This window comes from Diaphorina citri, unplaced genomic scaffold (assembly GCF_000475195.1).
Source record: "Diaphorina citri unplaced genomic scaffold, Diaci psyllid genome assembly version 1.1 scaffold2, whole genome shotgun sequence".
Taxonomy (NCBI): domain Eukaryota; kingdom Metazoa; phylum Arthropoda; class Insecta; order Hemiptera; family Psyllidae; genus Diaphorina; species Diaphorina citri.
Window position 1 is genome coordinate 317,825 of NW_007377441.1, and position 21,496 is coordinate 339,320.

The 21,496-nt window shown below is 38.6% G+C and overlaps 3 protein-coding genes across 3 annotated transcripts in view; 2 read left to right on the top strand and 1 right to left on the bottom strand.

Moving 5' to 3' along the window:
• The window catches only part of LOC103510975 (proline-rich receptor-like protein kinase PERK5), a 32,993-nt gene extending 13,885 nt beyond the window's left edge, over positions 1–19,108 (top strand). Inside the window, exon 3 of the mRNA XM_026825291.1 lies at positions 18,825–19,108. The gene's annotated coding sequence lies outside the window, so the exon portion shown is untranslated. The remainder of the gene's footprint in view (positions 1–18,824) is intronic.
• LOC103508859 (ribosome biogenesis protein BMS1 homolog) lies at positions 28–8,776 on the bottom strand. Its single transcript, XM_026823531.1, has 10 exons — positions 8,701–8,776; positions 5,265–5,494; positions 4,591–4,664; positions 3,953–4,255; positions 3,181–3,370; positions 2,634–2,763; positions 2,088–2,165; positions 947–1,022; positions 580–749; positions 28–83 (listed from the first exon to the last, which is right to left on the bottom strand). The coding sequence occupies exons 1-10, from the start codon at positions 8,774–8,776 to the stop codon at positions 28–30; spliced, it is 1,383 nt and encodes a 460-aa protein (XP_026679332.1).
• Positions 19,109–19,248: 140 nt separating the features above from the next.
• LOC113468329 (uncharacterized protein P19A11.02c-like) lies at positions 19,249–21,174 on the top strand. The gene is made up of 3 exons (XM_026825172.1): positions 19,249–19,487; positions 19,885–20,173; positions 21,041–21,174. Exons 1-3 carry the CDS (start codon positions 19,251–19,253, stop codon positions 21,091–21,093), a joined length of 579 nt encoding a protein of 192 aa, XP_026680973.1. The 5' UTR covers positions 19,249–19,250; the 3' UTR covers positions 21,094–21,174.
• The last annotated feature ends 322 nt before the right edge of the window (positions 21,175–21,496 follow it).

Sequence of the window (21,496 nt, forward strand, 5' to 3'; positions counted from 1 at the left end):
ACGATGGTGGGCATCGAACCCAGGACCTTATGTATGGATGAACGTTATGCGACGCTTTTTACCTACAATTAGAGTGACAGGACCTGAAAAAAGGGTAAAATACGGGGAAAGGTAAAAAAATGTGGAAAAAAGTAAGTACTTTTTGTGTTTATTTATCTTGTCCAATAGGACAGAAGAGTCCCTTTATCTCAGCAGTAGGTTAAGACTATTTTTGTGGTCAAATTCCCTACAAATGTTGAGGATAAAATTTCATACTTTGGCTGGGATTGAACCCACACCATCCTGATTACTAGGGTAAAATAAAGGGAAAGGTAAAAAAAAATGTGGAAAAAAGTAAGTACTTGTGTTTATTTATATTGTCCAATAGGACAGAAGAGTCCCTTTACCTCAGCAGTAGGTTAACACTATTTTTGTGGTCAAATTCCCTACAAATGTTGAGGATAAAATTTCATACTTTGGCTGGGATTGAACCCACACCATCCTGATTACTAGATGAGTGTCTTGTTCACTATGCCACTTATTTTATTAATCATTTCCTATTTATTTCTAAGGATGACCTAAGGATTAGGGTACACTTACCTTTGATAACAGATAGGGGAGTTTTGGTAAAGTTCTTAATGAGGCATCTTATAAGAGTGGACTTCCCTACTTGTGGTGGTCCCACTACTGCCACTACTATGGGGGGAGGTTCCAATGGGGTTCTGTCAACTTGAGGAACATGGTGTTTCTTGGCTTGGATATCCTCTTTCCTGTAATGTGAAAACAATAAAAAGAATAAACTGACCCAAGGTACATTGTTCTTGTAATACAGTACCTAGTACCTACTACATACATAGTTACACAGGTACTCAAGGTTAGTTCACTAGGGATATAGTTAATTCATAGTTCTCAGAAAGGAGACTCTGTTCATCAAATGACAAATCATGGAATACGGCCCAGTTCTTACCTCCTGAACTTTCTCTCTCCCTTGATCACAGATTGAAAGGTGAATGCCTTTGGATTCTTTTGTTTTGCCGTCAGCTCTAAAAATATGAATAAACTATGCTCTTATATAGATAGGTGTCCCATGTCCCATTACATTTATTTTGTACTTTTGTAATTGTCAACTTACTTTTGTACCTATGTATTATATACGATATACGAGACTTATATACGATAGCTACCTTCTTTAGACTGCTGGGGTAAAGAGACTTTTCAGTCCTATTCGCGGGCAGGAAAAACAAGGTATATTCTATTCTATGTCCAACTGTCCACCCTGTAACATAAGCATAATTCTCGTAATGAGTCTAAAAGATGGTTAGGATGTTCACTGTATAAGGCGAAGTAGGCTAATTGTGAACAATAGTAATAACAATTCAAACAAGATCGATCCAACACCAAATCAAGTTAAAATCTTGTACATTGCTTAGAATCAGCAAATATTTAGTTATTCTTAAGTACCTACTCCTTATACATCCATGATTCCAAAAATCACATTAGAAAAATTTCTGTCTGTATGTATGTGTGTATGTCTGTCTGTCATGCTAAATAGACCTTTGGTTGTCCTCTTTTCACGCAAAAATGGCTCAACTGATTTTGATGAAATTTTTTGTGGTTGTTAAGAAAAGTATAGGCTACTTAAAATTGTCACATTCCATCCTGATTCAAAATGGTAACAGTTCAAAGTTATGCCTATTATTCTACACTGTGGGATATGTCAGGGAGCACATAGCATGACTGTGTGTGTGGGTGTGCATGTGTGTATGGTGGTCCTGTACAAAGGACGGGTCAACCACTAGAATTACCCATATACCAATGATATTGGAATGGGGGTCTCCTCTTAAAAAATTCTCGAGTGCAGATTCTGGTATGTGGGATGCAATATCCCATTATGATGTTATGTACCTACTGACTTTTTTCCTTCAAAAATTGCTGTATTTTTTACAAAGTTTAGAAGTGTTTTGATGGCTTACTTTACTGATCTAATATCCTGGTATACTTTACTATCTCCTGACCTGGGTGTTACAAATATTTGGAGTCTTTTGAGGCTAATACAGAGAAGGTATCTCCCTCAAGTTTAACAAATAGAATAGAATAGCCAAACATACCTGCTTGTCTTTTCCTATGAACTTTCTTGTTGGGCGCCTCATCTCCTTCCATGGTGACAGATACATCTTCCATGTCACCTGAAGAGAAGATAGCAACACAAGGAAATGTTAATTGTGTTAAGCATACTTACTTATCACAATGTTTATCACAAATATCATACCCAATTCACCTAGATACATTTTATGACTTGACTTGGACTTGAACCACCAATCCAATGTCCAATGCGTTAACCACTGCACCACTGGAATTGGTGATGACTATATTGTAGAGAAAGGTGGGACAGAGTAGCGCAGCTGGCTATCTCCCATCCTGTCTTCCTTCTCTCTTCGCTTTCGGGACGATAAGACCTCAATATCAATAGTTATGTTGGATTTCACCAATATTTATTCAGTCATTAGAACTCCTGATAAGCTAACAGCCAGTTAAGTTCCATTTAATTTGTATTGGCTTAACAGGGCTGTTAAGTTAACGGGCTGTTTGAGGCTGGAAAGAAGGTTGGTGAAATCCACCATTAGAGTTCGGTCTATTAAACCTGTCTCACTTACCATACACATATTTGGCTAGGTTCACAATGTTAGCCTGTCTCTCAAGGAATGCACTGGCGGCTTTCTGGGCCAGATCAGATTTCCAGTTGAGACCAGTGTCTTCCTCTGGATTCTTGGAGTCTTTGTGAGTCTGCAAATTCAAATTGGCTTGCTAGATTCTACAGATACAGAGGTCGGTATAACTATTTAAAAGTAAATCCGAAATTCGAGCAACACTAACAAAAAGGGATCAAAACAAAGAGTGAGAACCCCCTATTTCTGGTAGCTCTTACATAGTTCCTTATATATTTCAGGTATGTCCGTTTTCTTTATGGCTAGGCTAATAAAACTCATCCTCAAGGTCTCCAAGTGTCATTTGTTCACAATTTTTACTTTCTCACTAAGTACTTATAGAAAACCTTTCTGGAAAGAAAAAGTGGTGTAATGGGTTCAAAATTCAAAACTCGAGAAATGGGTGAAAATATACCTGGTCCTTTGAGTAAAAGGGTGATTTTTGTCGAAATTTCTCTGCAAGAAGAAGAAAAAGTTTATATTTATGAATATTTACCTTGGGTTCCACAGTTTCATCTTCATCAGAACTGTTGTCATCTGCTGATTCATCAGAGAAAGCACTATCCTCCTGCTCTTCTTCCTCTTCCTCCTTACTGTTCAAACCAGCCAGAGCACTGGTAATCTTGTGTCGAATGGCCAAATCTTTGTCCGACATTCTGGGCTGAGGCACAACAGTGGGTTTGGTACTGTGAAACAATACAAAGAACATATAGGAAAAGGTTTGATAAAGGGTACTGTAACAGCGAAGGTCTTATCGTGCCAAATTCGAAGGAAGACAAATGTGAAAATAATAAAATGAATAAACTAGCCCAAGGTACATTGTTCTTGCAATACAGTACCTAGTACCTACTAGCCTACTACATACATAGTTACACAGGTACTCAAGGTTAGTTCACTAGGGATATAGTTAATTCATAGTTCTCAGAAAGGAGACTCTGTTCATCAAATGACAAATCATGGAATACGGCCCAGTTCTTACCTCCTGAACTTTCTCTCTCCCTTGATCACAGATTGAAAGGTGAATGCCTTTGGATTCTTTTGTTTTGCTGTCAGCTCTTGGACGTGTTCATTTTTGCTATTCTTCTTTTCTGCTTTTCTCCCTGAAAAACATAACATAAAATTAAAATTAAGACCAACAAGAGGGGTGGAATTGTCACCAGATTATCTATATAAATAAAATTGTAGATTTGTCTGTACATTGCGTTATGTCTATTTACCATCACTACTTATTTACTTTCACTAAATTAGGTCTATTTACAATCACTTACCTTTCTTCATCATCGTCCTCTTCATTTTCCTCTTCTTCCTCACTTTCTTCTTCATTGTCCTCATCATTATCATCATCAGTTTCATCATCATCATCATCATCATCATCATCATCCATATTGTCCTCCAAATCATCATCAAACATCACCTTCCTCCTCTTCCTGCCATCCTGGCTGGATACGACTTGCTCCTTGTACTTCTTCATACTACCCTGTCCAGATTCAGTGTCATCATCAGACGTATCATCCTCGTCGTTTTCATCATCAGAATCATCGCTGGATATTGCACCTGACATTGCGCCATGTCTGAAAATGAGTTTTTTTTTCTTTTTCAATCCAATTGAATTGAATTCTTTATTTATTAAGGTATTTATTTTATAAATAACAGATATCCAAAGGTGTTTTTCCCAAGTCAATACTGACTTCTAAGAAAGAAGTTATTGAGGGAACTGTAAACAGCCGTTCCTAGAACGAGCCTTATCTGTTTAGGATAAATTTCGTCATGGGCGGGAATCGAACCCGCGACCTAGCGCATACAAGGTATAAATAAAAGAGGCTCTTGGTAATTCTGTCATATCAGCAAAAAGTATGAAGAAGCACTCAGCTTCACCACAAATAATTTATAATGAAAGTAAACTTACTCGTCAAACTCTCCAGAGCGGATAGGTTCCGTATTAGAGAACAGAACAAGCTCACTCTTCTCCAGCATACCTACCTAGGACCCTAGGAGTAGGTACTTATTTTATATCTATTTTAACGGAGCAAAGTACGCATGATTATGTCATGGTTTTCATCCAAAATTATTTATCTGATTAGAGGTAGGTATCTCAGATGTATGTGTGTATGTCTGTCTGTCATGCTAAATAGACCTTTGGTTGTCCTCTTTTCACGCAAAAACAGCTCAACTGATTTTGATGAATTTTTTTGTGGTTGTTAAGAAAAGTACTCCGGGTGACATAGGCTACCTACTTAAAATTGTCACATTCCATCCTGATATACAAATGGGTTAGTGAAGAAAAATATTAAAATCATGTAGTTATAAAAGAGGCATGTATAATTGTATATTCAATAGCATGTAAAGGTACTGTAAGTAATGTTGAGATGGAGAAGAAGAAAATATCACACCACTTTCTATTACATTGGCAAGGAAGAACACAAATTTTCATCAGGGTTGATTTTTTTCTTTCTTTTAAGGTGATACCTATGATTGTAAGTACATAAACCATGAAAAGTTTAAGCCTTGTGTTTAGACCAAACTAAGCTAAGTAGATAAAAAGGTTGCTTGGAATCTATTCCTAAGGACAAAATAACTAACTATTTCCATCATGGACTTCTCCGTGGACTCACCGTGTACTTGACAAATGTTGAGGAACTCAAAGATTTCCATTTCAAATCCAAACGAGGCATCGATAAGCAGAAGCACCAGATCTGCCACTTTACTGATATCTATCATACTGTTGATATCATTGTTACATTCTATGAACGTTATAGGCTCGATTTCAAATTCCTGCCTGTGGATTCCCTCATTATTAGGCGCAGTGCACACTGGATAAACGCGTTTCGTGAACCAATTCCATATGTTAATGCACAATGAGTTTCGTGAAATTTTTGCACAGCCAACGGAATAGGGACCGTCGTGCGCCGACCGGGTCTAATGAGATCATATAAGAGATTCTGCGCCGTGTAGTGCCGGTAAACCACTTTTTTTGTGTTAGTCCATTTTTGGAACTTCTTTTTTTCGGAACTTACAATCTAATTTTGAAATCCATATATTGGATCAATGAGGTCAAAAGTCCTTTTTGGCTCAACTTGCACTTTGCGGAGTTTAGAATGCTGGTCCCTTCATTAGAATTCATCAGCCAAATGTACCTACAATGTCTTTTTTTTTTTAGATTACATTAATTCAAACCTTCTTCTAATTTGGAAGAACCAAGTAGATTTCCCATGACCGCTGATGCCGAGTTCTCCTGCTGAACAACTTTCAGATTCAGGATTTAAGCGCTAACAAATGTGTCGTCAGTTTGAACAGTTTGGCGAGGCAAAAGTCTTCTAGGCTTCAAATGGCCATGACAGTAAGTAAGTACGTACATAAAGGTGTCGTCAGTTGAAGGTAAATATTAAATATTAAATTTTCATCTTCTATGGTGAAAATGTTGGAAAAATGAGAAATTATACGAAAAATTGTGCGCTCTACAATTACTGTCATTTGTTAAGAAAACTAAGAAGGAGTCGTACGTTTCTGATTTTAGTCCTCCTGTTCATTTGCTTTGGATCGACCTGCTATACTTATTAGATCTTATTGTTCAATGATATCCCGAGCTTTATCTTGTGCTTCTAATCGGTTAAGTGATGCTGCTTGAGTTCGAATCGTTTATTTTCAACTCCTGCGCCATCAGAGGCGAATCCTGTGGTGCAAACTTTACGAATGTGATGGTTTTGGAATTTTTGAAGAAGGCTTGAAGTTGAGGTTGAAGAAGGTTTGAAGTTGAGGTTGAAGAAGGCTTGAAGTTGAGGTTGAAGAAGGCTTGAAGTTGAGGTTGAAGAAGGCTTGAAGTTGAGGTTGAAGAACGCTTGAGAAAGAAGGGATGGAGAAGAGAGGAGGTGTTGGATAGGAGGGCATAGAGGAGTGGAATAAAGGAGGGTAACGCCGACCCCAAATAAAACTAGGAAAAGGTGTAATGAAAGAAAAGGGAGAAGTTTTAGTTATTTATTGAAGGGAAGTGTAACAACGGAGGTCTTATCCAGAAATCGAAGAGAGATTGAGGACACGATAGGAGACAGCCATTTTAGGATAAACTTCATTCCGGGAGGGAATCGAAGCCACAACCTAGCACATACAAGGCGGACACATTTTTTTTTTTTTTTTTTAATAAGTTTCCATTTATATTTCATCGACAAAAAACTCAGAACATACATTTTTCATTTAAATGGTATACCCATCCGTATAAGCAGAGCTTGTGCCACGGATTACTTTTCAAGCTAACTAGACTGGCCTCTTTTAATTTTCCTAGCTAGCCTAGTTTGCTTGGAGCGTAGCACGTCTGCCTTCTGAACATTAGTCGTTTAGCCCTTTGAAATGGTATCTTTAATTGAAATAGGTACGATTGAATGAGTGCAAAAAGTTGCAAACATTTTGTTGATTGTCGGAAAATGATCTCGGGACCTGGACCAACAACTTATCTACCGGAGTGACTGGACCAACAACTTATCTACCGGAGTGACTGGACCAACAACATATCTACCGGAGTCACTGGACCAACAACTTATCTACCAGAGTCACTGGACCAACCGATTTACCATCGGACCAACCAAGTCCGCACTGGACTTTCTAAAGCATCTCTGATGCTCCTCATTATCTGAGCGCACAAAGACAATCATTACTGATCTGGTTACTACTATTATTACTGATCTGTTACCAGTTGGCCAGGACAAAACAATACCCGATGCTTTATGAGCCCGAGGACGAAATTAAGACATCATAAGAGAAGAGTTTCTAGAGAGACTGTCATCATTAGGAGAGTAAATAGAAGAATGACTGTCCGAGCTCTCGGTTGAGCCTCTTCTGTTCTCTTCAGAGAAGAATCTAATTAGACCGTCCAATGTAAAGCTGTGTTCACACATAGTCAAAGGCCGTGGACTATGTGTTGACACTCCTTCAGAATATGCCTCAGTTCCAAATTAATGGACTTAGTGGGGTTTTATTTTGACCCTTCTAATTAGGTTTGAGAACACCCAAGAAAGGTTGGATGGTAAAGATTGTCCTCGGCAATAATTTCGCCCTTTGTTTGTAATTTCTTGTATTTTTGTACATCGAATAATTATAACCAATAAAGAGTCACACCAATCTAACCTGAGCTAGGTTTGTGAGAGAGTCGGAACGTGTAGAGCGGAAAAAAAATTGAGACATATGTCTGCCAGACCATCTCTAGGTCTGAAGCTTTTCAAGGCACACATCACATTCCGAATGTCTATCAGACGGTCTGAGAAACAACAACAACAACAACAACAACAACCGATTTTCGGTATTGTATTTTGAGGAGCAAAAATGATCAAATTTTGAATGTCGTCAACAACTCGGTCGTGAAAAATAAGTATGGTATACATTGCTTTGGATAGTGCTCTAAAATATTTGCTCAAAAATCCACTATGACCACTATTAACAACCACTAATATCCACTAAATAAGTCACGTGACCATGAAGAGGACTGAAGCGAGAATAACTACTCCTTTATTATCGTACTATTAGTAGGAAAAGAGATGGAGGGAGGGGAGAGAGAGAGAGAAGAAAATAAATCGCCATCTTTGAAAAAAGAGAGAGAGAGAGAGAGAGAGAGAGAGAGAGAGAGAGAGAGAGAGAGAGAGAGAAGATAACTATCCCATGAAAAGGGTCTTAAATTCAAATATCGACCAACATTTGGGAAGTTCCTTCTTGATAACAAAATAGTAAATTCCTGTTGGAAAAAAACCCCCGGGACAGAAACTGGAGAGAGTGAAAACATCATTGAATAGCTTTCATTCTGCATCACCCTACCATAAGCCAAATTCATCTTTACCCTAGGACCCCTAGGTAATCACTTACCTACCTGCTGACTTCACCGGTTTGGTCAGTATAACCGGTTTCATCACCTGCTGATTCACTTTTACAAATCACTTACCTGCTGACTTAACCTGTTTGGTCAGAATGGTCAGTATAACCGGTTTCATAAGCTCCTTGATCCTGATGGGCTTTCATTATCTACTGATTCACTTACCTGCTGACTTAACCTGTTTGGTCAGTATAACCGGTTTCATAAGCTCCTTGATCGACTCCTGATTAGCTTTCATCATGATTCACTTACCTGCTGACTTAACCTGTTTGGTCAGTATAACCGGTTTCATAAGCTCCTTGATCCTGATGGGCTTTCATTATCTACTGATTCACTTACCTGCTGACTTAACCTGTTTGGTCAGTATAACCGGTTTCATAAGCTCCTTGATCGACTCCTGATTAGCTTTCATCAGCTGCTGATTCAACTTCTGGGAGGGGGTTTGTTTGGGTTTGGGCGCTGGGGATGGTTTGGCCCCCTGGCTGCCGGGTTTGACCTGGTTGTAGAACTGGGAGCTGGGTAGTTTGGAGGGAGCCATGACCTGGTAGGAAGGATTAGCTTGGATCCAGTGACGTACGGATGAAACGGTGGGAGCGTTCATACCTGAGTGGGAGAGAAATGTTTGAAAAATCTTTACTTATATATAAACTACTTCTTCGATCGTAGGTACTGTGAAGAAGTTGAACTGAATGGAGCAGTTGCATTTGGGTAAAAATATTAATAAAACGTTGATTCTAACGTAAAAAGTTGTGAAAACACCAAATGTGAGGAAAAAACTCCAGAAAATTGTCTTTCAAAGGTCGAAAATTAATTTTTTATTGGGCGTTCTTATGAAAAAGATCAACGGTCGTGACGTCAAGATATAAGTTTTTTCTTCGGTAGATAGAGTAATAGTGCTTACTTATACTGCTAGAATAGGGCTATAGACTCCATTTACCCCAGCAGTAAAGCCATCACCATTACTGGGGCAATCTCTACCATTCACCCGAGAACAGCGATTTCTAACTAGGGACCCGGGGGCCGCATGCGGTTCGCCAGACCATTTTTGTGGCCCACGAAGCTTTTTGGGTGGGCCCCATTGGGCTTAATATTTGCTCTTTTACCATGGGGTGGACTCCAAAAATGTGGAGCATCCATCCCCTCCCCTCGATAAAATTCTTGATACAGGCCTGCTCCCCTGTGTATTTGGCCCGTGAACTACCTGCCAATGTAGCATGTGGCATTGTGGCCCGCATACACATGGAAGTTGGAAACCCCTGCCCTAGGCCAATCTCAACCATATTTTCACACCTCACCTTCTTTACTCGCTGGCACAGAGCTCGCCACAGCCTTACTAATCGTCGCTGTCGGAGACAATGAATAATGTATGAGTAAGGAGTAGGTAAGGTTGAAGCTCTAACTTTACAATGACAGGACGTTTAATATGTTTAATAAAATAATTCTACTAGGAGGGAGAGCCAAGGGGTAATCTGAAATACTGGGTGAACTGTGGAACTATACCGGGAGCAGTCGATGAACGAAACATCGTCGACACAGCTTTAGTGTTAGGTGGTAGGTAGAGAACGGCTCTGGTGTTATCCTTGACGTCACTGACCTTCACTTATGTGTGGAATGTCATCAAGAAGTTCCAATGAAGTTTGAAGCAAAGTAGAGAATGTTGATAGAACAAAAGCTTCCACTCAAGCTAAGGAGAAGACGGTTGGTCCACCCTGTAAATAAAGCCTGGACGAAAGATATCAGATAGTGTCTACTAACGTCACCAGGAGAGACAGTGGAATTGTCATCAGCAAAAACCATCTCGCTGTTAGTTCAATGTGCATTTTGCGTCCATTAAGTCACTTGATTTTAACCGTCTGACGTCCGAAGACCCAAACTCCATCTCCTACTTCATCAAGCGTGCCAGAAGATGTGCGAACGTCAAGCGAGAGTTCGAAGCGACCACCCCCGGAATATAGGTATTACCACGAAACAGATTTTTGAGGGTTTTCGGTATTTAGTCTTCTTTACAGCCTCACAGATCCTTGGACCTGGTCCTCCCCACACCCCACTACGAACTTTCTCATCCTGTAATTTCTTCGCCATCCCAGGAGGCTCAGCCTTTGTCATCATCATCCTTGTTAGATCAACACCAGAAAGATAATATGAAGGCTGACATATGGTTCTGGGGCAGAAAGAGAAGAGTGAACTTCGGATAAACCACTAGCTGTAGCACGACTTGTGAGTTTGAGCAACTTCAGCTGTTTATGCCGAGCAGTGAACCGTAAAGTTAAAATTTTCTACGCTAGGAGTTTCCATCGGGAAAAATGTACCTTGCTAGACACAAAAATGGAGCACAAGCAACCCCCCCCCCCCAGGAGGTTGCTAGCGAACAATATCAAAACTACCAAACTTGGGCTTTAGAATACCAAAAGATAGAATACCTCTTTCCCTGGAAGCCTGGAAAATTGACAGTCTATTGACTTGAATAAGCATGAGAGAGAGGAGAGAGAGAGAGAGAGAGATTGGTTTCATTGATATGTTCAAGAACTAGTTAGCCCATTAGTGTAAGAAGTACAGGAAGCTGAACCAATAAAAATGAATGACGTTAACCCGTAAGTGTCTCAAACAATTTGCTTCAACAAAGTCGAAGAAAATTGCACTTCTAAAGATAAATGAATATCAACTTGGTATGGAGCTTTCGAATTTTTTAATCACAGGTTGATGTCTTCAGTTTTCGCGCTGTAAAAGCAATCTTGAAATTGTAAAACTGATGATAAGTGGTTTAGACTGCTACATTAGGAAAAGAAGTCCAGTCATGATGAAGAATAATTGAACAACAGTGTTTTGACTTTTGAAAGTGTACAGCCTTTAGCAAAAGTAGAATCTTCTACCAAGATCAGAACCCTATGTGACCAATCGACCCACCTTTGAATCCAAAAATATGAATTAAAAGGCTGTATTCATTCGAATGAACAACTCTCGTGTCCATAAATTACCTTGCAAACTTCTGACAAGCGGAGGAAAAGGTATAATTTCATCTGCGATCCTCAAAAATCACAACCAAATGTGTAGAATTTCGTGGATGCACTCCAGTGCAGATGCAGAACGAAATTAGACATAGATATAAATATAGGTATCTCTAATAGGTCTCATAATAGCTCTCATCATGCAGATGAACCAGATATGAAAGAAACCAAAGAATTCCAATCAACGAGCTGGCACTAAATGGTATGACATGACACTAAATGGAAAGATGACACTTGGAGATGAGGTTCAGATGAAGAATAATGACCTGAAGACAAAGTTTTCAGCGAAAGGAGCAACATTGTGAGCGAAATTCCTGAGTCAGTAGCGGATTTAGGAGAATTTTTTGAAGAAAGGTCGTAGTGTAGAGTGTAGACCTAACCCAAACAACATTTTTGGTTGGGTAATTGTTGGCCTTACGTTCTATTGTAATCGTAAGGCAAGAAAATTACCCAACCAAAAATGTTGTTAGGGTAGAGGAGGTGTTAAAAAAAGATTTTCATATGCTAATAAACAATCCTGGAGTAAGCATACAAATGGACACAGTTGAAAGTTTCTTCCATCATCCTTAGAAGAGATCCGTAAAATGTGGACAAATTGTCAAGGTGATATTTCTTGACATAGTGAGCGCTTTTGACCTATTTACTATCGAGGAAGGTTTTCAATCCCAGGTTTTGCCGTTCTCGGAACGACTGGCTTTCTTTCTCCTATCCTGTTCTTTCTTTCGATTTCCGGACGATAAGACCTTCGTAGTTACATTTCCGTCTGTCAAACCTCTTCCCAGCAGGATAACACAAGGTAGGCATATTTCTCCTCAACCCTCTCGTGCATTCTCCACTGGACCGAAGTCAGACTGTCTGCAGTGACTAGAAACCGTTTTTCCTTTCAACGCTCTTACCATAACTCAACGCTGAACCTGATGGTTTTGATTTATGGTTTTATAAAATGTGTTGATTTTTTTCTTCTCCTAGTTTTTTTTTCTAAAGCGAGATATGATATTAATATGAAATGTATTGTATAATTAACTGAAGTGTTTGGATCCAGAGAGTAATGTTAGGAGACTGCCTATTATTATGTTAGGTTAACTTTGAAATGTGCTAAGGGGTGGCTTGAGAAAAGGGGTCTCTTGGAAATTCCTGTTTTGGTGGCTTATTTATAACTGCTCGAATAGAACTAACGAATAGAACTGGAATTAAGAATAGTTAGAAACTTAGTAATAAGATTAGAAATAAGAATAATTGTAATTGTAAATTGTGCATAATGTGTGTTAACAGCATAATAAAATAATAAATATTAAATATTAAAATATTAACTAGAATACCTGTACTGCTCGAAGAGGATTGAAAAGTCCTTTTACAGTTTACTCCTGCAGTAGGCTACTACTACTACTCCTGCTCCTGCTGCTCCTGCTGCTGCTGCTACTAATGTGGTCAAACTCTCGAACTATATTGAGGACAAATTCCATACTTCGACTGATATTGAACCCACGCCCTCCTGTTTACCAAGCATCTTGACCGCACCGAGGCAGCCGAAGCTGTATGAGAAAATTTCTTTACCTTTGGCCCGTTTACGAAACTTAATGGACTGAAAGATGTCCTTAGAAGATGAAGAATCGGTATTTGGTCTGGTAGAAGTAGGGCCATCGCATCGGCTATTTAAAATCCCTTTGTTACTGCGACTGGATTGAATCTTTTGGGGCATTCCTTTTTGCTACCTATCTGAAAGAGCTCCAGCTAAAGAAGTAAAAGATTTTGGTTAAACTTCAAAAAATCCCTTAAAAGCTTCCATCACAAATCGTCTCAAGAGCCTCCATCATTTTCAAAGGGTCATTAAATACAAATAGTACATTTTAGTTTCATTCTACGCGTTTTTTATGTACTTGTATATCTTTTTCTGTGTCGGGGACCATCCTATGTATCATCCCTCATCCCTTAATGTGTATTTAATCCCAAATATTTCCGATGTTTAGTTTTCTATTGAAAGAAACAGATGTTCAAGTTTTGATTTGAGACGGACTTTTTTTCGGGAGAGAATCTTCCATGCGCTCTTGGATTTCAATTGTCAGAAGTGAGAAGAAGCTTGTTATGATATCGTCTTCAAATAGGTCTTTAAAGTGCTGCCCCATTTAGACGCAAGATGTAGATTCTTAATATTAGCTGAACCCATTTTTTGGGGCAGTTACGCCTACATTTAAGCCTCAGAGATTGCAAAAGCTATTATGTTATTTGATCTTATACCTACATAGAAATATAGATATGACGTTATTTTGAAATAATAATAATAAAAAGATAAAAAACTTCAATTTCCAGCCTAGTTGGTTTGGACGGTAGAGCACCTATCTTGTCAGCGTTAGTTCGAGGAGCCAATTCCAGCCCGATAAGGTTCGTTCTCGGAACGGCTGGCTTTCTCCTATCCTGCCCTCCTCTGACAGTATTAAGCAGAAAAGAACCACTCATAAGGGAAATTGCCTGATCGATGGTTCTTTTCGGATATAATGCTGTCCAATTCGGGACGATAAGATCTCCGTAGTTACAGTTCCTTCTATCAAACCTCTTTTTCATTTACTTGAGTTCTTCTATACAGTTGGGTTAGTACTTTGGAACCGCCCCGCTCACAAATACAACACACAAGCACATACTTAACTCTGGGATAATTCTTTTTATGAGGTGCTATAATAGACTCTTAAATGTGTTATTATACTTATTATATTTATCATTATACTGCTTATTATTATCATTGACTAAGTAGTCCTATTCTTTGAGTTCTCCCTCACGGGTGATATTGTCGAGTATAATTTTATTATGGACATGGACATGGACAGTAAAGATCTCAGATAGATAGGTATTTCTTTTTCCTTTTCTTCTTCTTTTTCTTCACCTTCGTTTTCTTCTTCATCACCGTCAGACATACCTATCATCAAGAAATTGATATTAATTTTGGTTTATTGATGGTGGATACGCTCAAGTCCCATTTTGATTAGTGGATGTGCCAAAATTTCATATATTATGGTGTTTGGAGGTGTTAAATTCCACTTTAGTTATTTGATTGGTGGATGTACTGGAGTTGAATTGAACTTTTGATTGATTGAAAGTTAGGATCAAATAAGTTGCTAGTCCTTCAAAGAGTAAATCTAATTGAAAAAAAGTCCATCTTAAAACTCATATTATACCTAACTGGGTATTCCCTTAGTGGAAGTAATTTCTCTCTTTAAATTTTAATGCCAAACCTTTAATATCGTTAAGTTCTAATTCTAAGAAGGTGTACCGACAACTGTTGCCTACAACAATACACATACATATAGGCACCTACCTAATTGTATAATTTATCCATTTGGAACAATAACTTGGGCATGTGTTATAGATTTAGCGGACACAAAGACAAGTCGAACTTTTCACAACATCTGTCACTGGTGTCTATTGAAAAAAAAAAAAAAAAATACTTTAGTTGTTAATTAAGATCAATTTCGGCAACTTAGAAAAAATTCAACATCCGTCAATTTTTTTACCGGTAGGTATTTACTTATTATTATTTTATTTATTTGTTTTCCGGATCAGCAATTTGGATCTTTTTTATACTAGTATAGATAGTAACGGGCCAAAAATTTTGTTCTTTAAGAAAAATACGCGGACATCTGATTAGTGTTAAAGGGGGGAAAAACTGTGAAAAATTCAAAAGGTCAATAAAAATGTGTAGGTATATGTTTGTATGCAATTTTTCCAATGTGTTCTCAATTAGGTACTTTAATCAGAGAGAGAGAGAAACAATCAATAATAATTTATTGATGAGCTGCCCAAAGTATGGGTTGCATTGCGTGTTATATTCAACCATACACATTAATACTACATGAACATATTAAAATGTAAGCTATTAGAATTAGAAAATACCCATTAATATTAGGTACTAGCAACTAGCTATAATCAGACATTAGACCAATCTGTTCTAACTACTAACTCCACCTCTGAAGATGCTCATGCACACAGGCAGGGAGTGGTCTAAACCTTATAATAGTAGGATACGATAATAATATAAAGATATATAATATAGAGGTGCCTATAACTATAAAGATATAATATAGAGTTATAGAGATAGAATAGAGAGGTATAGCTATAGAGATGTAATATAGTATAGAGTTATACAGAGAGTATGAGGTTTGGATAATTAGATGATGAGTACCTATGTTTTTTACTTTTTAAGTATGGCTCTGGCGATATACAGGGTGTAAACAAAAGTAGGTAAGTGTAAAATATACCTACCTACCTATCTTTTTAAATCTGAATTATGTTAGAGTGAAGCAGACAATCTCTTCAAAACTTTTACGGATAGGTTAATCACAGCAGTATCCAGCTTATTGTGTCAATTGCTACCGATCACAGGATTGAAAAATCTTGCTAATCATTGGATAAATAAATTGCGAAATAAAAATGAAATAACACCTAGATGAAATAAAATCAATTACAAATTAATAAAGATATAAAATAAAAAATTTAAACAGCCATAGGAACCCATCTCCCGAATACGGCTCGGACATTGTTTCAGATTTTAGAGTCACCCTGTAGAATACTTAGCATGGTTGTCATTATAGAAGCATGTAGGTTGTAGGTATACAGAACGTATAATGAGTCCTAATGATAGATATTTGGACTATTAACCACTATTATTATACAGTGATGGACAAGGAGGAAGGGTGGGGGGGGGGTTTAATGATCTATTGTGCAGGGGGGATAATTACAGAGGTTTTATAGATAACGGAAAATTGGAATTTATTAATTCCAATCAACAAATCCTGGATTCTCGTCCTTGATAAGGCCTTTCCTTTTGTCTTCTAAAGCTCTTTTCCTGGTAATTCTGGTACAAAAAGGTCCTGTATTTCACCAGTTTCAACTTTTCAACTTCACAAGACTTTTTTTTCAAACATTTCGCGGGTAATCGGTAAAGATAACAAGATATCATGGAGGTCACACGAGAGTGGATTGCCAAAAATAAAAGAAAAGTGAAACTGAAGCGTGCTCATGACTTTTCGTCGTGAATTTTTCGAGGCTTTTTGGACAATAAACAAAAGAAAATTGCATGGAAAAGGAAAATTAGAAAGAAAACTAGGTAGGTAAATGAAAATATTGAAATGTTCGTATAAAATGATTACTTTACAAATTTCCAAGTTACCGCGCTACCGTGACCACGGCCTACAAAAGTTATTACGCTAGCGCTCTCTGCAGTTCAATGACATGTACTACTTTTGTTTTCTACGAGCTAAAAAACTGGAAAAAGAAAAATGGAAAAAGCTAAAAAGCAACAAAAGTTGAAAATGCGAAATTTTCAGACAATTTTCTTTTTTCTAATGTGGAAAAAATAGTGATAACAAGTGTGTAACGTCTGAATTGCAGTGATTACGTATGTAAAAATCAAAATATGGAATGCACACATTGGTTTAACCTGAACTTGAAGGTTTGATGAAACATAGCGTGCTTGTGAGGTAAGGCTGGAAGGACTAGGGGGCTTCAGATTTCTGAAGCAAAATGGCGCGCTAGGGTTTAAATATAGGAGAGTTTTATGTTCACTACTGTTTTTAATAGTATCTCTAATTCTCTAACGACTTTAACTGCTTTTCCTCCCGCAGAGTGGCAGAAACTAGTACTCTTTCAATTACTTTCGTTAGCAATTTTTAAACTCGGCTAGTGTTTTGGTAGCTCTCTGACCATTGAGATATAGATATCTCAAGTAGTCGGTACTAGTTCCAAAGCCATGACAATGAAAAATTTTGCTTCAAAAAAGAGCTTTCTCAAATGGGTTATGTTAAACACCAAAGGAGCTCTCTTTTGCATTGTCATAAGTTCTGAATAATTACCTTTATCATGATACCTATTCAAATTCCAGCATAATTGCTTTCATACAAATCACTGAGTTAACTTGGAACTCCATTCATTCAAATTCATGATGCCTATATTTTCCTTTTTTCCAGGTTTTGAGACAAGCTTGCTGTCATGGAGTCTTTCAACTCCTGCAGCAAGCTAATAGAGCTGGCTGATGCCCACAAGACTGAGGATGATACATTGATCATTATTGTAAATGAAGACGGCACTATATCTGTGGACCCATCCACTCTACAGAAATTATTAGGTATTTTTTTTCTTTGCATTACCAAATTATCATGAATTTTCTTACCAAGGTCTGCTGCATCTACAAAGATTGAGGGTTGTTAAACTGGACTGATTTATAAAATCTTTTTTTTTTTTTTTTTCATTATTGCATTATTTTGTACTTAAGTATTTTTTTATTATTATTATTATTTTTTTTACAGTGTTGTGCTTCATCTACTAATCACAAGGGTTGAAGACAAATATCTTATGATTAATTGATATTCTGTGCTTATGTAGCATTCAGCCAGAGGCTGGCAGATTGTTTATGTATTTTATAAAATAAATTCTTCTTCAGTCAATCAGTACCTACCCACCATTAAGAATAAGAATAAGAATAAGAAATGTTTTTATTGTAATATAAGTTAGAAATGTAACAAATTACAAAGTCATACAAATGATAATGAGGTAACGAACCTTATGCGTTCAGGATAGAATCCTCCCCCCCGGGTGGAAGTCGAACCCGCGGTCCAGCGCTTACAAGGCAGACGCGTTACCAACCAAGCTAGCTAGGGGACTTCCTATGGTCTAGAATTTAGATTGTTAGAATGACCTAATGGCCAAGTGCGAACCAACCTCAGTGGTTAGCACGGTGGACTTTGAATCTGGAGGTTGGTGGTTCGAGTCCAAGTCAAGTCATAAAAATTAGCGTAGTATATAAGGCGGGGAACGACTTTTGTGACAAGAATTTATGCTTAACACAATTAAAAATTCCTAATGGCCAAGTTCCCGACATTTGAATACAACATGTAACATGCTACTTATTTTGCCATCTTCTTTCACCAACCTCAGTGGTGCAGTGGATAACGCGTTGGACTTTGGATCTGGAGGTTGGTGGTTCGAGTCCAAGACAAGTCATAAAATTTATCTAGGTGTAATTTTATTATTGGGGAACGATATTTGTGACAAGCATTTCAGTATGCTCAGCACAATTAAAAATTCCTTTATTTTCCCACCTTTCAGAACCCTCACCCCAGCAGGCGCAGCAGCAAAGTCCTGCAGATCAGAAGATAAGCGCGCTGGACCTGCTGGAGTCTATACATGCCGCCGTGGACATGGATGTAGGGGGCACCCATTCTTCTGACGACGACGAGGAAGAAGAAGATGAGGATTTAGAAGTAAGTTTCTTCGATCGTCTTGATGCCTTCTATTGACCACGGGTTCTGTTAAGTGTCGCGCCCGCGATTGAAGAATGTGAAATAACATGGGCTAAATGTCTCTAGCATTTACAATGAATATGAAATAAAAATGTGCTCAATTCTCAATGAAGAATATGAAATGTTGTGCTAAGTTCACCAAAGTTAATGTGCTACATTTACTATGAATATGAAATAAAAACGTGATAAAAAATTTGCTAAATGATGTAAAATTTGCTAAAATGTATAAAAAGATGTGGAAGAAAAATGTTGACAATGTCTTGACGTTCGCGCGCCTCCCGGCACGTTTGTTATTGTGATAGTTGAGCTTTTTGCTCCATAAGAACATTTTCCGGAAAACCAAGTTATTGGTGTTTTTTTGTTACTAAGACTGATTGCCTCATTTTGTTTCATAGTTAGGAATGGTTAAAGAAATTCCATTGGCATGGATGTCCTGGCCGAACATCTGACCAGCTCTCTACCCACATCTCTCACAGACCACGCCTGTTCCTCTCTATCCCTAGACCACATGCCTAGTCCATCCCTGGCTCCAGCTGTATCGAGCTCTGTCAGTGTTGACCTACCAGGCTCAACTATCGCGTCTTCACTCAACTCTGATGTTCATTCACTCAACGCGAGTGTGCAGTCACTCAATAGCATAGCGCCAAGCGTACAAAGTAGCGTAAGTGATTTTCAATCAAGTCTTTTGTCAGAGTAATTTTTGTTAAAAGCAACTTTGATGTTCATTCACTCAAACAGAGTGTGCATTCACTCAATACAAGTGTTCATCCACTCAACTCGAGTTCATTCACTCAATAATACGTTGTTAAAAAAAAAAAGAGGTTTGACAGAGGGAACTGTAACTGCTGAGGTCTTATCCACCCGAAATCGAAGAGAGAAGGAAGACAGGATAAGAGCAGGCCAGTCCGTTTAGGATAAAATTCGTCCTATTTTTCTTAAATCATGGCTCCATTTTTTTTTTTTTTTTATTTTTTTTTAACTCAAAATGCATTTATGTCTGTTTGTGAAGCAAAAGCACTTACTGAATTTTCCTTACTCACGCTTTTTTTTCCAAACAGACAAACATTGCCCCTGCACTCCAGCATATTGCCCCTTCAATTTCCACGGGTTCCACGCTCCACGAGTCCAGCTTTCCTTCTACCCTCACGAGCACAATTACTTCCCCTATCGCCACGGTCAGTCCCGCCGTTCATTCGACTTCCCCAATCGTAGTGGTGGTTCCGGATAGCACAACACATCCCGAAGCTGCATTGCCCCCGGTCAAACATGTGAGGAAGCAGACCATTGTGTCTCCGACAGCGACGATTAGTAAGGCTGTGGCGAGCTCTGTGCCAGCGAGTAAAGAAGGTGAGGTGTGAAAATATGGTTGAGATTGTCCTAAGGCAGGGGTTTCCAGCTTTCATGTTTATGCGGGCCACAATGCCACATGCTATATTGGCAGGTAGTTCACGGGCCAAATACACAGGGGAGCAGGCCTGTATCAAGAATTTTATCGAGGGGAGGGGATGGATGCTCCACATTTTTGGAGTCCACCCCATGGTAAAAGAGCAAATATTAAGCCCAATGGGGCCCACCCAAAAAGCTTCGTGGGCCACAAAAATGGTCTGGCGAACCGCATGCGGCCCCCGGGTCCCTAGTTAGAAATCGCTGTTCTCGGGTGAATGGTAGAGATTGCCCCAGTAATGGTGATGGCTTTACTGCTGGGGTAAATGGAGTCTATAGCCCTATTCTAGCAGTATAAGTAAGCACTATTACTCTATCTACCGAAGAAAAAATACTTGGTCAATTTCTAGCATTTAAAACAAACCAACCAACTATACCTACTTGTACATTAGAACAGTGTTTCCCAACCTTTTCTCTACGATCGCCCCCTTTCAGAATTTGTACAGATTATCGGAACTGTGATCGCCCCCCCCCAACATAAATACTAATGATTAAGATTTCCAAACGCAAAAAAGACAGACAACCTACTTACATTTTTGGCCCTAGATAGCCATCACCCCCCTTTATCGCTCTTTTTATTGATCGCCCCCATCATGAAAATCTACATCGCCCAGGTTGGGAAACACTGCATTAGAAGATGACCAAAACTCAGTAGAAAACCTATTGGAATTCCTGAGATACATAATGTGTACCACCTAATCTGATCTAGGAATTGGCGGAATGACCTAGTATAAGTAAAAAAAAACTCGAATTCTGTTTTGTCTCTTCCAGCCAATAGCACGGGCGTTACCCCAGTAAAGTCTCTCACCTCCCTTCCTAGCTAGTGTCACAGCTAAAAGTGAGAAGGCCGCAGCCGCTAAGAAAAAGTGCCGCGCGCAGAGATTCTCGCGGCAAATCCACGGATTCGAATATCGCAGCTGCAGAAAAGAAGAGGCGGTCTAGCGATTCTTCCACGGGCGCAGGTAAGACTTTTTTTTTAGGGCTTTATTTTAAGTCGCAGGTTCTCACTTACTTTCACTAATATTCCCTAGTTGGGCTCTAATAGTATGTTTTGAAGCAATAGATCAGTTGGCCTACTGGGTGAATGTTTCAAAGTCATAGAGCAGGAAAAATGAGAACAAATTTTTTTTCTTTTTCTTCTACGACTTCTAGATCCCGAGATAAATCGATTTAAAAAATACCGGTAAATCGTCAACTTTGACGTCACGGCATACGCTCCCGTGGGCG